This window comes from Aquarana catesbeiana, linkage group LG11 (genome assembly GCF_042186555.1).
Source record: "Aquarana catesbeiana isolate 2022-GZ linkage group LG11, ASM4218655v1, whole genome shotgun sequence".
NCBI lineage: Eukaryota > Metazoa > Chordata > Amphibia > Anura > Ranidae > Aquarana > Aquarana catesbeiana.
The window spans coordinates 39140610-39158298 of record NC_133334.1 but is presented as its reverse complement, the minus strand read 5'-3'; the positions used below and the strand labels follow the sequence as shown (position 1 = coordinate 39158298).

At 45.4% G+C, this 17689-nt stretch overlaps 1 protein-coding gene across 1 annotated transcript; it reads left to right on the top strand.

The window, feature by feature from the left end:
• The first annotated feature begins 16095 nt into the window (after nt 1–16095).
• LOC141111690 (olfactory receptor 2K2-like) lies at nt 16096–17025 on the top strand. The gene has a single exon (XM_073603838.1). It carries the CDS (start codon nt 16096–16098, stop codon nt 17023–17025), a length of 930 nt encoding a protein of 309 aa, XP_073459939.1.
• Nucleotides 17026–17689: the final 664 nt, after the last annotated feature.

The window sequence follows — 17689 nt, the reverse complement described above, 5'->3', positions numbered from 1 at the left end:
TTATGCAGCCACAGTGTTTAGTGCTGGGACTTTTGGATATGTGTGTGGGCTTTAGACAGACCAGATCCAGCAAAGAGAACTGATTCTTATTGATAACCTTGGCTTTTGTGCCATCCTATCACTACTAGATGCCACCAAGGAATGTATTAATATGAATTGGCAAGTTCTCGTTGGCTTGTGTCAGAGTGAATATCTGTCAGAACCACTCTGCTTGCAGGAAGGTATCAGCCAGAGGTGTCCATGGCTATTTGCCCTGACTACTGAGCCCATAGCTTCTATCATTCATTCTGAGCCAAACAATGCAGGATATTTGGAGGGGAGATATGAAGAAATAAAATTGTCTTATGCGCTATTATTTTTAGGAGACAATACCTTATCACTTGAAGCACCAACATTTCATATTCCTGATATGTATATGTCCTACCATGTACAATATCGTGTTCTGTTTGCATTGCTTCCTTTATATGAACCTGGTTCACACAAATGCAGGGGTGAGATGTGTGGGGTGCCATTCAGAATGAATGGCAGCCCCCGCATCTCGTAAGAGCAGTGCAATTTGGCTGTGGGTGATTGCTGGTGCGGGAACAGATGCAATTCCCACACCCACAACCAACTTGCACAGTTTGAACCATGGCTTAAACCGTATCTCTACTTTTGTGGGGAAAAAATAGAAAATTAAAAAAAATATATAGCATATACAATTGCTACACAACCCAAACTGTGATATTAAGGATTAGGGATGAGCTGAATGTACCTGGATTTGCTTTGAGGTAGGTTTAGCTAACATTACAGATGTACTAGTACTGAATTTGAACCCCATTAAAGTCAATGAGAGCTGAATGTTAAAAATAAGTCTTGGCCATTTTCTAGGCCAGGGGTCCCAAACTTTCAATTCAATGGGCCAGTTTATGGTCCTTTAGACATTAGGGGGGCCGGACTGTGGCCATAGAAAAGGTATTGATGTTAGTAGGAAAAAACAATGCCCCATCACTGGAGTCAATGGAAAGAATTGTACCCCATCATTGGTGTTATTGGGAGAAATAGTGCCCCATCATTGGTGTCATTGGGCCCTATTATTGGTGTCTAAGGGAGGAATTGGGCCCCATTGTTAGTGTCATTGGGCCCCATTGTTGGCACAAATTGGAGGAATTGGGGCCCATCTTTGGTGTCATTGGGAGAAATTGGACCCCATCATTGGTGTCATTGGGAGGAATTGTGCCCCTTCATTGGTGTGAGGGGGGGAATTATGCCCCACTGTTAGTATCAGTAGCTGAAATAGCGCCCCAAGGGTTAGATAAAAGCAAGTAAAGGGCCGCATCTGGCCCCCGGGCCACAGTTTGGAGACCCCTGTTCTAGGCTATAAGGCAAAGAATTGTTAAACAAATTATATGGAAGGGTGGGCACTGCCCTGGGGGTCATGTACAAAAGCACAAAGAAAAGTCTAAGAAAAACTTCTGTTTGGTGGGGAGCAGTAATTTTAACAATGCTAAAGGTGAAACAATACAAATGCAAAATTCCATTAACTATCATGCCTGGGGGATGCCCTTAACCTGTTTGGCTTTGGGCAAGTTTCCCTTCCCAATATTGGAAGGCATGTGGCCTGGTATGCTAGAGCAAGGGAGCGCATGCTCACTGTCCTCTCTTTCCTGGCCACCCGGGCTGCATGGCTAGTTTGAATTTTAAGAGAACCCCGCATTTTTTTCCCACATTTTTAAAATATGTATTGTCCCTTTTAAAATTTGCTTGGGGCCCCCTTAAAATTACTAATTTCAAAAAAGAATAAGATAACCATACCATGATAAAGTCCTTTATTGTAAATCAAATAAAAAATTCAAAGCCCAATGTCAATTACGAAGGCTTGCCATTTACCAATTCTTCCATGCTGCCACCCAACAATGTTGACATTATACATAGGAACACAGAGTCTCATAGCCTCTACAAAGCGCCGACATCCTCTTGGGGACCAGATGTGGGGATGAGATTCTTGTTCATTTAATATGGGAACAAGGTGCCTTGCAAGTGGGGGAAGGCAAGGTGTCCTCCTAATGTAAAAGCCCAGAATGTGTTAAAGTTAGAAGCTGTCTACTGTATGCAAAATAAAAATATATCCAAAATACACCCAATCAGGGAGAAATTACACAGACACAATGGTGGTTGAAAGACTTCTCAGTTTATATTATAACTGATAAAGACTGGCTAAGACAGAATACATCTTGATGTTATCATGAGTATATCTGTCAAGGCAAAGAAAACTTTAAGAATGGGTTCACACTTCTGCAAATTGGATGTGGGTTTCCATGCAACCAATTTCGTGACAGGTGACTGTGACTGGCTCTCAATAGAGCCGGTTCACACACCTCCCGGGCAGCCGCAGTCTGCATTGAAGAAGGGTCCTGTGCGTCTTTGGCTCTGAATCAGGTGCAATTTCAGGCAGAGATTCTGACCTGATTTGCACCAGAATATGTGTACAGCAGTGGTTCTCAACCTCAGTCCTCAAGTACCCCCAACGGGGGATGTATTGGGAACTTCCCTTAGATAAAATAGCTCTTATCAATACCATGTTATTGATATTGATTTAAAGCAGCAGTGCAAAGTAAAGGAAAACCTGAAAACGTGGCCCGTTGGGGGTACTTGAGGACTGAGGTTGAGAACCACTAGTGTACAGGGACTGTAACTAGAACCTTCAGGGCCCCGGTGGAAGAAACCGTGAAGGGCCCCCCTGACCCCTGGTCGGGGCCCTTTCTTACGGGCCTGCAATCTCTCCCCCGAGGCCTGGGGGCGGAGCGCCAGGGTTCGTTTGCAAGTGTGACTCTGGTAGTTTTGCCACTGGTGTCAGTATTTATTTTTTATTATTACTTTTTACCATTTTTTTTCACAATATTTAAAAAACATTTTTTAGGAGCCCCGTTGGGGGGCTTTGGTGATATATCAGGGGTCTAAACAGACCTCTGATGTTCCAACTTTTGAGACAGAGAAAGGAGATTGAGGACACAGCCTCAATCTCCATCTCTGCAGCCTCAGCTGCACAGAATCTTCGCTTTCTTTCACGAACTGAAGCATTGTAAAGATAGTTTACTATGCCTCAGTTATGAATGAATGGAGTCAGTGATCGGTACCTATTACTGACTCTGTCCATTCAGAGAAGGAAGGGGCTGGTAAATTACATATTTACCAGCCCTTTTCCTGCTCTCCATCCTGACAAATCCCCTGGCAGTGCTGCGGGGGAGAAAGGGGGGGGGGGAGCCAGGAGCAGTGTTGCCAACCGTCAGTATTTTTACTGGCAGTCAGTAAAAAACAGGCAATTTTCTCCTGCCAGTAAATGCCAGTAAAAGGAAAAAGTTGCCAGTAAAAAATATGGCTGTGATGTTTGGCCCGGTCCAGAGCCGGCCAAGACCATCCAAGTGCCTGCTACAGTGTGTTCGGGCAGCTCTGGTGGAGGTGGTGCCCGAGCATGTCGTGTGATGTCCTGGTGCAAGGCAGCCAAGCAGAGCGGCCAGAGCCTTGTGTGTGGGTCTGCAGGAAAGCAGCAGGGCAGGTCGGGAGCAGGACTGTCAGTGCTGTTTAGACTGGAGTGGACTGAAGGGACCACCTGGCTTGGAAAGAGACTCTCACTGTGACTCAGGAGGGGGACATTTCATGCCGGTGAGAAGTCAGCATCATCTGTACTGCTGCACACTTCTGTCATTGTCACTGTGAGAGTCATGTTGATGTGTGCCTTCCTATTCTAATTTCTTGCCCTTCTGAGTCCTGTCCCTGAGCTACTTACTTACTATATCGAAAATAAAATAAGAAATATGTTTTTTGGCCTAATATCTACCTTAAATAACATTGCTAATTGCATGTTGTACTTGTTTGTAGCCTAAATACTAAAATTTGCACTTAAAACTGTAATTTTTGGAAATGCCAGTAAAAACTTGGCTGTGCCAGGAAATTTTGGATGTTGTGTCAGTAAATTTCAATCTGGTAGGTTAGCAATACTGGCCAGGAGAGAGAACAGGGTCCCAGGGGGAGCAGAAAAAAGCTGGATAGGAGGAGTGGCGGGGGGGAAGCGTATAGGGGAATCAATCTGTCCAGATGCTGGGTGGGGGATGGGATCAGTGGCAGATGCTGGGGGGGTGGGATCAGTGCAGACACTGGGGGGGGTCAGTGGTAGATGCTGGGGGGGGGGTATAGTGGCAGATGCTGGGGGGAATGTGGTCAGTGCAAGACACTAGGGGGGGATCAGTGCAGACACGGGGGGTGTCAGTGGTAGATGCTGAGGGGGGTTTAGAGGCAGATGCTGGGGGGGAATGGGATCAGTGGCAGACACTAGGGGGATCAGTGGCAGACACTGGGGGGGATCAGTGATAGATGCTGGGGGGATGGGATTAGTGCAGACACTGGGGGGGGGGCAGTGGTAGATGCTGGGGGGGTATAGTGGCAGATGCTGTGGGGGAATGGGATCAGTGGCAGACACTAGGGGGGATCAGTGCAGACACTGGGGGGGGTCAGTGGTAGATACTGGGGGTGGGGGGTTAGTGGCAGATGCTGGGGACGAATGGGATCAGTGGCAGGCACTAGGGGGGGGATCAGTGGATCAGTGCAGACATCTGGGGGGGTAAGTGGTAGATTCTGGGGGGGTATAGTGGCAGACACTAGGGGGATGGGATCAGTGGCAGACACTGGGTGGGGATCAGTGGTAGATGCTGGGGGGGGTGGGATCAATGGAAGACACTAGGGGGATGGGATCAGTGGCAAACACTAAGGAGATGGGATCAGTGGCAGACCCTGGGGGGTGGATCAGTGGCAGATGCTGGGGGGGATCAGTGGCAGACACTAAGGGGGGATCAGTGGCAGTGTTGGTGTGTGTGTGGGGGATGGATGTGACACTGGTGGTGGGATAGGATCAGTGGCAAACACTAGGGGGATGATCAGTGGCAGACACTGGGGGGATCAGTGGCAGATGCTGGGGGGGATCAGTGGCAGATGCTGGGGGGGATCAGTGGCAGACCCTAGGGGGGGATCAGTGGCAGACACTAAGGGGGGGATCAGTGGCAGTGTTGGTGTGTGTGGGGCATGGATGTGACACTGGTGGTGGGATGGGAGCAGTGCCAGTGCTGTGTGGGGAAAGTGGCAGTCTGGGGGGTGATGGGATCAGTAGCAGTGTTGCTAGGAGTTGGGATCTATGGCACTCGCTCTCTCATTTTCAGTTTGGGACTCTGTGCTTCATGTTCCGTGTATGCTCCGGCTCCCTCCACGAGTCTCCAGGTCACTATCCCAAGAAGGAATCTCCTCAGACAGCGGAGACCTCCTCCGGCTCCTCCCCCTTCACTCCACCTGCTCAACTGACAAAAGTAACCAGCTTCTGTCTCCCGATGGCTATGGAGGTTTGCAGCTGCAAACTCAGTGGCTCTCGGTGAGCGGTCCGCTGTGCAGTTACTATGGCAGTATACAGTAATACATAGTGCAGCTGAGAACTCAATGGGTGGAGACGCTGGGTGAGGAGTCCGCTCTCTGATCATCGCCTCTGGGTAAATAGCAGAAGATCCTTCTAGCGGCAGGCCCCAGAAGGATCACGCCAGGGCCCAGTCACAAGCGCGACTGTTGTGACCCTCGTTGTTCCGCCACTGACAGGGTTGCACCGGACCCCCAGCTGTGAGCCAGGGCGGCAGCAAGTGTGAACCCAGCCTAAGAGTGAACACTAGGAAGGTACAGTATGGGGCAGCAGGAGGGCACAGTACAAAGGGAGGCAGGAAGGTACAGTATGGGGGGGCAGGAGGACACAGTACAGTGGTTAGGAGGGTACAGGACAAGGGGAGCAAGTGGGCACAGTAAAGGTGTAGGGACACAGTTTAGGGGGGCAGGAGGGTACAGTACAAGGGTAGGGGCACAATATGGGGGGCAGGAGGGTACAGTACAGGGAGAGTAAGTGGGCACAGTACGGGGGGGGGGCAGGAGGGCACAGTACAGTGGTTAGGAGGGTACAGTCCTGGGGTGGGAGGTACAGTACAGGGGGTAGCAGGAGGGCACAGTACAGGGGGAGGGTAAGCAGACACAGTACAGGGTGCAGGAGAGTACAGTATAGGGGCAGTGTATACTACAAATATGGTCTCCTCAAGCAGAGCTGCTCTGTCACGTACCTGATGGTTTTGAGCCCGAATTGCAGAGGAAGACCTTCCTTACTGCTCCCACTCGCGGCCCCCTGGTAAGGTAACAGAAGGCACAGGAGTGAGTAGCGGTACGGGTGCCTGGCTGGATCAGCAAACTGGATCAGCTTAGCAGACTGGGTTAGGTTATCAGACTGGATCAGGTTAGCAGACTGGTTCAGTTTAGCAGTCTGGATCAGCTTTGCAGACTGGATCAGCTTTGCAGACTGGATCAGCTTGGCAGACTGGATCAGCTTAGCGGACTGGATCAGGTTAGCAGACTGGATCAGCTTGGCAGACTGGATCAGTTTAGCAGACTGGATCAGCTTGGCAGACTGGATCAGCTTAGCAGACTGGATCAGCTTGGTAGACTGGATCAGAACCAGGAACAGATGGGACCAACACAAGGATAGTCAGACAGGCCGGGTCGGATATCAGGTGGGCAGCAGAGGTACAGTGGAGCAGGCAGAAGAGTAGTCACAAACAGGCCGAGATCAGGTGCAGGCAGATAACTGGATGGTCACAGGTAAGTGGGGTCTTCCACAGATAATAATCACAGATCAGGTTTAAGGCACACAAACGCTGTAGGGCAGACAGCGGGGACCATCTGCGACAGGCAGGTTTAAACAGCCCTCCTGATGCCAACAGAGCCGTGTGCGCGTGTGCGCGCGCACATGCGCAATGGAGCCCGCGATTGTGAACCAGGGAACCTGGGGCGCCTGTTACTGGCAGGATCTTCATAACATTGCCTCCCACCAAAGGGCAGCCTCCGGATTCCCATTCGGGCAAACTTCTCGGGATGGGCCCTTTTAAGGGATTGTATCAGACTCTTAGCGTGGATGTTCCCCTCGGGTTCCCATACCTATTCCATTTAATCAGGAACTGGTTCTGGTTTCTTCTCCTCCTGTAGTCCAGGATAGCCTCTACTTCAAATTCCTCCCCCCCGTCTACAATGACAGGGTCAGGGGGAGCAGTACTTCGATTTGGGAAAGGATTGGAAATAGAAGGTTTCAATAGTGACACATGGAATACTGGATGGATCTTTAGTGAATCTGGGAGTTCCAGTTCCTAAGCCACTTCGTTGATTTTCCTTCTAACCAGGAATGGTCCTAAGAACTTGGGGTCCAGCTTCTTCGAAGGACATGCCATTCTTAAGTTCACTGTAGATAGTCACACCAGTACTAATTCACCTCGTCTCTTCCTGTCAAAAGTTATTTTGTTGTGCTCCTGAGTCCTGGTCATCGCTTCCTGCAAAAGTTGGTTATTGGAAGAGAAGAAGTTTATTTTCTCCTGAACTGCTGGCACCGTACATTCGGGGAGGGAATTGGGTAAAAACGAAGGGTGAAAGCCAAAGTTGGCAAAGAATGGGGTCTGCTTGGTGGCAGAGTGAATGGAATTATTGTAGGCGAATTCGGCCAATGGAAGCAGGGAAAACCAGTCATCTTGTGCAAAAGAGGAAAAACAGCGTAAATACTGCTCAAGAGTTTGGTTAGTCCTCTCAGTTTGCCTATTGGTCTGGGGATGATAGGTGGAAGAAAATGATAATTCAATATCCAGGGCCTCGCAGAGAGCCCTCCAGAATCGGGAGGTGAACTGTACCCCCGATCTGGTACCCCGTGAAGTCTGATGATTTCTTTAATGAATACCTGTGCTGTTTCAGGAGCCGAGGGAGTGCCTTTCATTGGAACAAAGTGTGCCATTTTTGACAGACGATCAACTACCACAAAGATAGTGGTATGATCTTCTGCCGGGGGGTAGCTCAATAATAAAGTCTATGGATAATATCCTCCATGGTCTGTCTGGGACAGGCAAGGGTTTTAGTAGCCCCCAGGCCTTGGTTTAATGACTCTTGTTCCTGATGCAAGTAGTGCAGGTATCTACAAATCTTTTACAATCTTCCCTTAACTGAGTCCACCTAAGGTCGGTGGTTTTGGTTATGCCGAAATGCCCGTCTAGTGCGTGGTCTTGACAAAGTTCTAAAACAGATACTCGTAGGCCTTCAGGAATGTAGATCTTGTTCTCGTGCCAAAGCAGCCCTTCTCTGACCTGCAGTTCTGGTTCAGAAGGAGGCGTCTGCCCTGCGAAAGCTTGTCTGAGTCGGGAAAGTAGGTTTTCCTGAAGCAGGAAAAAATTCCCAGGAGCGAGGATTTCTTTGGATTTTCTCTGGATTTGTGAAACATCCGAGACAGAGCGTCAGGCTTAGTGTTCCTGGAGCCTGGGCGTCATGTGACATGGAAAGAAAACCTGGAGAAAAAGAGCGCCCACCTGGCTTGTTGTGGCTTCAACCTCTTTGCAGACCTCAGATATTCCTCTTACTAGAGTCAGACTCTATCGAGTGCCTTTTGACCTCTAGTGTAATGGGGAAGCCTCTCTCCTCCCTGTATTTATATCTAACAGTAGCATATGACACAAAACTAACTAAATCCTGGGATAGATGGAGGGCCGACATTCCTTCCCTGGGGGAGGAAGAATGGGGGGAGTGTCTCTCCTCAAATATTTTCCCACCATGATTGCAGCTAGAGATAGACTTGCACAACTCAAGTTCTTACATAGAGCCCATTACACCCCACAGAAATTAGCCCGTATTTACTCTCAATGAGATCCAAGCTGTCAAATGTGCAAACAAGAGGTGGGAACATTCTGGCACATGGTCTGGTCCTGTCCCAAACTTCAACCCTATTGGGCGGCTGCTGTCTCCACTCTGAGTGACATCAGTGGAGCAAGAGTGCAGGTAGATCCACAGGGACAGATACTGCAAACTATGCCTGACTTTCTCGCTGTACTATGTCAGACGGGAGATACTGCTAAATGGAAGTCGGAGGAACCCCCTACTCACAGTTCTTGGCAAAGCACGGTGAACTCGGTGCTGCCCCTATACAGGCTCACATATGAAAGCAGACAATGCCCGGGGAAGTTTGATAAAGTGTGATCCACATGGATTGATGCTTGTGGTTAATATTCGAGCTTACTCCCCCCCATGAGTACTGCTGATTGGAATATCCTTTGGTTATCCCCCCCCTCTTGCCCTTCCCCCCTTCTCATCCCCCACCCCACCCCCCTCTTTTTCTTCATGCTGACCATTTTTGTTACTCGAATGCTATGTTCGGAGGTATATGAGACCTGCAATGACAATGGTCGGGAACACTTACCAAAGGCAGAGAGGGGATTGACACACCTGGGATTGATACTGTTTGCTGGGAGGTGACTCCCTGTAGGGAAACGTGAACTACTGATGTTTATACCTGTATGCTATTGTAACACTACAAACCGATTGTTCTGTAATGCTGAATTGTCCATTAAAATCTACTGTTAAAAAAAAAAATGCAGTGAGTGTACAGGTTGTATAACAGTGTAAATTTGCTGTGCCCTCAAAATAACTCAACACACAGCCATTAATGTCTAAACCGCTGGCAACAAAAGTGAGTACACCCCTAAGTGAAAATGTCCAAATTGGACCCAATGAGCCATTTTCCCTCCCCGGTGTCATGTGACTCATTAGTGTTACAAGGTCTCAGGTGTGAATGGGGAGCAGGTGTGTTAAATTTGGTGTTATTGCTCTCACTCTCTCATACTGGTCACTGGAAGTTCAACATGGCACTTCATGGCAAAGAACTCTCTGAGAATCTGAAAAAAAGATGGCCTAGGCTATAGGAAGATTGCCAAGACCCTGAAACTGAGGTACAGCATGGTGGCCAAGACCATACAGCGGTTTAACTGGAAAGGTTACACTTAGAACAGGCCTCGCCATGGATCGACCAAAGAAGTTGAGTGCACGTGCTCATCGTCATATTCAGAGGTTGTCTTTGGGAAATAGACGTATGAGTGCTGCTAGCATTGCTGCAGATGTTGAAGTGGTGGGGGTTCAGCCTGTCAGGGCTCAGACCATATGCTGCACACTGCATCAAATTGTTTTGCATGGCTGTCATCCCAGAAGGAAGCCTCTTCTAAAGATGATGCACAAGAAAGGCCACAAACAGTTTGCTGAAGACAAGCAGACTAAGGACATGGATTACTAGAACCATGTCCTGTGTCTGATGAGACCAAGATAAACGTGTTTGGTTCAGATGGTGTCAAGCGTGTGTGGTGGCAACCAGGTGAGAAGTACAAAGAAAGTGTGTCTTGCCTACAGTCAAGCATGGTGGTGGGAGTGTCATGGTCTGGGGCTGCATAAGTGCTGCCGGCACTAGGGAGCTACAGTTTATTGAGGGAACCATGAATGCCAACATGTACTGTGACATACTGAAGCAGAGCATGATCCCCTCCCTTCAGAGACTGGGCCACAGGGAAGCATTCCAACAGGATAATGCCCCCAAACACACCTCCAAGATGACCACTGCCTTGCTAAAGAAGCTGAGAGTAAAGGTGATGGACTGGCCAAGCATGTCTCCAGACCTAAACCCTACTGAGCATCTGTGGGGCATCCTCAAACGGAAGGTGGAGGAGCGCAAGGTCTCTAACATCCACCAGCTCCATGATGTCGTCAGAGGAAGAGGACTCGAGTGGCAACCTGTGAAGCTCTGGTGAACTCCACACTCAAGAGGGTTAAGGCAGTGCTGGAAAATAATGGTGGCCACACAAAATATTGACACTTTGAGCCCAATTTGGACATTTTCACTTAGGGGTGTACTCACTTTTGTTGCCAGCGGTTATGACATTAATGGCTGTGTGTTGAGTTATTTTGAGGGGACAGCAAATTTACACTGTTATACAAGCTGTACACTCACTACTTTACATTGTAGCAAAGTGTCATTTCTTCAGTGTTGTCACATGAAAAGATATAATAAAATAGTTACAAAAATGTGAGAGGTGTACTTACTTTTGTGAGATACTGTATATATATTTTGTATTGATTTTATACACACAAGACAGCGCATATCTTTTTTTTTTTTTAGTACAGTGTACAATGGCTGGATTTTTTTTTGGCTCACATACCGTAGCAGCAATCCAATCTGCTACATTTTAGTTTGGGAAAATAAAGCTTTTTTCAGGTATCTTCAGCAGCGACACATTGAGCGATGAAAGGCCCAATTTGACCAGTAGTTCATTGATACTATCCTTCTTTCAGATGATGCAAATCTTTCTTGCTGCTGGTCAATTTTTATCAAACTTTAACTAAGAATTAAGAGAGCCCGAATTATGCCACAGTGTAAAATTGGCCAGCAGCAGGACATTTTTAATGAGGGAGAAGCTATCAAAATTTACTAGAAAATAAGAATACAGGCAGAGCTACAAGAATTCAAAGATCACAGATGACACAGCAGTGTCAGGTAATAGAAAACAAAGGAGAAGATTTGATTTATTTATTTTATTATATTACATGATCTCAATAAAAAAAGTAATACTAGATAATTTAGATGTTTGTAAGTCATTTCTGGCACCTGCTCAGATAAATAATTAGTTCAAAGTGGAATTATTCATTTGGGACATACAATCCCAAGGAATTAGCTATTCTTGTTTTAATGCAGCTACATAAAACAAAATATCTCTTTAAAACAGCCCATTGATCTTTGAGGCATGCCATATTCCTGAAAGTGGCTTACCTTTTTGGTTTGTTAACATTTTAATTAAATGAATATGTTTTCATAATGATATAACTGGAATTGTTCATCATTTAATATGTGATGTTACATGTCATTTTAGTATAAAGGATTTATTGGCTAGAGGGATAATCTGCTATTACATTATAGTTTTTTTTGTTTTTTTATGCCTTGAAAAGTTATTCATACCAGTTGAAATTTTCAACATTTTGTCATGTTACAACCAAAATTGTAAATGTATTTTATTGGGATTTTATTGACTAGAGGGTTGATAATCCGCTATTGCATTATAGTTTTTTTTTCTTCTCTTGTAACTAGTTGTTTATGATTGTCTACTAATGAATGCTTGCGTCTTTCATTTTTTATGTTTTTTTTTTTATTGGTGTCAGTTACTGTCAGGGTCGGTTCACACTACAATGACTTGGGATCCGACTTGTCAGCCCTCAAGTCACCCCAAGTCGCTTGACTTTGGGAAATGCATTATAGCCAATGAGAGCGTCTTAATGTACACTACTGAAGTTGCTCCGACTTCAAAAAAGGTTCCTGTACTACTTCAGTCCGACTTCTAAGCGACCTGTACCCATAGAATTCAATGGCAGTCGCCTCCAAGTCGGATCTCCATCTATACTGAAGCGACTTTACAGGAAAAGAAATTAGTTTACCCAGGCAAACCCCTCCCTCCCAGAGAGCTTATTATTCTGTGATTGGCCACAGCCAAAGTCGCCTGTCTTGGAGGCGACTTGAAGTCACGCTGTAAGTTGCTTAAAGTCACGCTGAAGTCGCGTTGAAGCCACATTGAAGTCGCCTTGCAAAGTTGCGCTGAAGTCGTGTTGCCCCTGTGTGAATCGGCACTTAGTGTGTTTTAGGTAAGATAAAAAGAAATTAAAATGCACACCATTGTCTCTGGCCGTACTATGGGTACAAACAACAAATAACATACACATATGTGGTGTGATCATCAGGAGAAGGAGAATTTATTTTGGGCTTTTCTTTGGTGGAAGGTTATGGTAGTAGCAAGAAATATACAGCTAAATTACATTTTTTTTTTTTTTTTTTTTTTTTTTTACTATTTTAAGCCAGTTTTCTCAATGATATATACGGTTTTACTAGCACATGTCAAAGTTGTAAAATTGTGCTTAGGCATTAAGATTTGTTTTACCTTTAGGCAGGAAGGGGTTAAATAGCAAGGCTAGGCCTAAACTTACAAGAGACAAAGAGCACAAGCTGGGGAATTAAGATACTGTAGAGGATAGAGGAGTCTTAGAATGGTCAGCAGCAAGACTATTTTAATCATGGATATTAGGTCTAACTGGTATGAGCCTCTATTTTATTTATGGAAATAGAGAGCTGCGATGGATTTGATTGATATAAAGTGGTTTTGGTGCACACTGATCTTACAATTTCTTGCAAATGATGCAGCGTGTGTTCTGTGACAAAAGGCTGCACGGGTTGCTCCAAGAACAGATGGTCAGTTTGAGAACCCCATGCTTAAAAAAGGCCCTATCAAAAAATAAATAAAATAAAAACCTGAAAATAGCACCCCTAAAAAAAGCTAAATTTTTAAAAAAAGGAAACACTGCTGCAAAAAATAACCCAAAAAATTGGCCCTATCAACAAAAAACTAATAAACCCTGCAAATACTGTAAATGAAAACCCCCAAATATCCCTCCCACTTATTGGATTTGTTTTGTAGCAAAAAGTAAAAAAAATGTTTGTTTGTTCAAAATTTTTGGTCTTTTTTCACTTAAAGCACAAAAAATAAAAAAACGCAGAGGTTATCAACTACCACCAAAAGAAAGCTCTATTAGTGTAAAAAAATTATATAAATTTTATTTGGGTACAGTGTCGCATGACCGTGCAATTGTCAGTTAAAATAGCGCAGTTCCGAATAGCAAAAATAGCCTGGTCATGAAGGGGGTAAAAACTTCCGGAGGTCACGTGGTTATATTTTAAAGTGCTGCACAAACTGTTGGCGCTACATAAATCCTGTATAATAATAATAATAATAATTAAAAAAATTCACATCAGACACTGCGGCCTGCAATAATATTAATAATAATAATAATTCACATCAGACACTGCGGCCTGCAATATAGTTTTGAAATTTTGCTTCACCGATGATAGAGTACACATGTACGAGTGACTGTGGTTTGACAGGGGAGATTTAAAACAAAAAAAGGAGGGGTGCCAACCGGGAGATCATGGCAGTCACAGTCTTGAGACACAAAGCACTCAGCAGGAGACCTGGGCAAATGCAGCCCCTTAATAGAAGTTTGTGCATATACAGTATGATCAAACAAGACTGATTTACTAAAGTCTGAGATGAAGTCAATCTTGGTCTTCTTTACATTAACCACTTAAGCTCCAGAAGGTTTTGCCCCCTTCATGTTCAGGGCATTTTTTGCTATTCAGCACTGTGCTACTTTAATTGGCAATTGCACGATCATGCAACACTTTCCGCAGATTACATTTTTAGCATTTTTTCACACATTTATTTTTGATCACCACTGGATTTTTAATTATTTTGTGATATAAATGAAAAAAATACTACAAATTTTGAAAAAAGGATATTTTCTACATTCTGTCATCCTGATGTACTGTTTCTTGATGCCCTTAAAATGCCAGGACAGTACAAATACAGCCCAAATTACCCCTTTTTGGAAAGTAGACAATCCAATGTATTTAGTAAGAGACATGGCAAGTTTTTGGAAGTTGTAATTTTTTTGGTCAAAATTTTCTCGGTAAATGATTAAATGAACCACTTAACGACTGCCCATATACTGCTGCAGGGCGGCCGCTCTGTGGCGGTCTACGTACCTGGTCACATAACTGGGTGGGCTCAGGGCACAGTGCTCTGCGCCTCGAGACCACCCTTTTTTGAAGGCAAATAAAGCCTCAGGCTCTAATTACATGCTTCAAAAAAAAAAAAAATAAAACCCAGTTGTAATCCATGCGTCCGGCACCCTGCATGTAGATTAGGGGCCGAGTACATGGATTAGGGGGGCGGCGCCCTGTATGGACGGGCCACCACTGTGTATATCACAGAATGGGTAGGCTGGTTCTAAAAAGCCCAGGAACAGAACAAAACAAATTAAACCCCTTTCCCAGCCTGGGCAGAAGTCTGCCTAGGTGCCTAATGTATAGGCATAGAATAGAACGCAATGCAACCTGCCTACACACAGCATAGCCAACAGGTATTGCAAATTGCAAAAACAGAAGGTTTCTATAAAACAGTATGTTAATTACAGGTCAATTTGGTGATTACCGGCCAAAGATCTATTAGAGGCACTGTGACAGACCCAACCAACTGAGCTCTTGTCCATGCTCTGACCAGAACAAGCAGACAAAGACCCCAGTCTCTTCATGGGCCATAATCAGTGGCAGTGGCGGCTGGTGCTCAAAATTTTTAGGTGGGGCGCAAACAAACTGAAAAAAACCCCATCAATTGCAGCCTCACTGTGCCCATCAATTGCCATCACTGTGCCATCAAACGCAGCCACTGTGCCATCAAACACAGCCACCGTGCCATCAAACGAAGCCACTGTGCCATCAAACGAAGCCACTGTGCCATCAAATGCAGCCACTGTACCCATAAATTGCCGCCACTGTGCCATCAAACGCAGCAACTGTAACCATCAATTGCTGCCAGTGTGCCCCATCTATTGCTGCCAGTGTGCCCCATCAATTGCCGCCAGTTTGCCCCATCAATTGCCACCAGTTTGCCCCATCAATTGCTGCCAGTGTGCCCCCCCCCCCCCGCCTGGCACTTACCTGTCTCGGGTCAGCGCTGTCCTCGACACTCCCTCCGAGTCCTCGATGTCTTCTCCCGTCCTCTTCTGCTATGATTGGACGCCTGGCGTCCAATCACAGCGCCTGTCGCTTCAGCCAGTCAGGTGACAGGTAACCAGACCCGGTGCACCTGATTGGCTGAGAGGCAGGTCAGTGTTAGGGAAGCGATTTATTTGATTCCCTAACACAGCACTATATAAGCAGCGAACGCACGGCAGTGCTCCTGCTGTTTACCAATTAGGAAGCCTATTAGAGCCTACAGCTCTAATCAGGACGCCTATTAGAGCAGACGGCTATAATCAGGCACTTCCAAAACACCCCCACCGCTGTAATTCAGATTGCCCGGCACACGACAAGGGGCCAGGCAATCTGAATAGGGGGCGGCAGCGGCGACAATAGATAGATTCATGCAATGCATGAATCTATCTATTGAAGATTGACGGGTGCAGGAGAGAGGGGGCGGCGGTCCTGCGCCCTCTATGGATGCACCGCCACTGATCAGTGGGTAGGAGGCTTGCCCCTAGTCCCCTCCAAAAGCCCCTGTCCCGGTTGGGTCTGTCACAGGCACCAAAAAGTATTAAGGAAGCAAAATCTTTGTTGTCCAGTGTAATAAATATTATTTTTGTAACTTTTTACTTTACAGAATGGCTTGGATAAATGACACAATCATCAAAGAATTTATCCTTCTTGGACTCTCCAGTAATCCCAATATACAAACCATGCTTTTTGTGATAGTCTTGATCATGTACCTGATCATTTTAATTGCAAATTCTCTTATTATCTTGGCTACGATCACTGACAGCACTCTTCACACTCCAATGTATTTTTTTCTCACTTATCTATCTATCTTGGACATCTGCTACTCATCCTCACTTATACCGCGGATGCTGAGAGATATGTTGTCAGTCAAAAAGAATATTTTGGTCGCAGAATGTGGTACACAAATGTACATGGCTCTTTCGTTTGGAGAAACAGAATGTATTCTTTTAGCCACAATGGCCTATGACCGCTATATAGCAATTTGTTACCCTTTACACTATTCTACAATCATCAACATATCCTTGTGTATAAAGATAGCTGCAGGAGCATTAATTTGTTCATTTCTCCTATCTAGTCTTCCTGTATCCCTAGCGTTAAATGGGGATCTTTGTGTAAATAATGTAATTAACCATTTTTTGTGTGAACTACCAGGAGTCTTATTATTGGGATGCAGGAATGCTAAAATCGTTGAACTTGTGGTTTTTGTTTGTGGTATCATTGTTTTATTTGTACCTGTTAATTTTATTATCATTACCTATATTAAAATACTTAGAGCCATTTTTAGAATAAGCTTTTCTGCAGGACAAAGAAAGGCCTTTTCCACTTGTGGCTCTCATATAATTGTTGTCACCATGTTCTTTGGCTCAGCTATGGCCACTTATATGAAACCTCAATCTGAGGTATCTCCTGAGATAAATAAACTTTTTGCTGTATTTTATGCAATAATTATACCAATGTTGAATCCACTGATTTATACACTACGAAATAAGGAAGTTAAATCAGCTCTAAAAAAGGTTTTGTGCAATTGTGTATAGCAGTGCTGGGACAAGGTCATCCAGTGCTCAGGGTGAAGGTGGCAAACTGTGCCTCCCCACCTTTTGGAAGAGGGTATGGGGCTAATAGAGGCATGGGCTCAGCAATGTATCTGATGTTTTTGGTATCGTCTGAAATAATACCAATGTTTGTGGTAGTGACAAAGAAGAGGCTAACAGTGGCGACAGGGCCGTAGATAATTTCTTTTCCTTGGGGGGGGGGGTTCAGGTCTTTCAAACTCAAAGGCATCATTTAGACTTTTATGTTGGGGGAGGTATGATAAAAACATGTGACAGCAGAGTGGGTCCTTGAGGCTTTGCAATGCAGCGCAGCAAAAATGATCCCCATTCAACTGAATAGAACGCAATGCACGTAGTTGTGGTGTGGTAGTGTACTCATTAGTACAGCAAGCCCCTCCTAAGCCCCCTAGTTTTTTTTCGTTCAGCCCGCTGGGTTGAACTAAAAAAAACTCACCATATGAACCTGGCTTTAGATCTCATTCATATGTTCCAAATGGCCATGGAATGGCAAATTTACCATGAATACCTCCAGCCAGGATCCCAGATGTTCCAATTTTTGTCAGCTGCTCAGCCTGTTCACCTGAGTGATGGGCTGAAAAGAGCCACTGCTGTTAACATGTATCTGTACATCCAGTGGTCCCCATGT

Bases quoted from the DNA above. Each gene is read 5' to 3' on its own strand.
- LOC141111690 (XM_073603838.1), top strand. From the start codon at position 16,096: ATGGCTTGGATAAATGACACAATCATCAAAGAATTTATCCTTCTTGGA.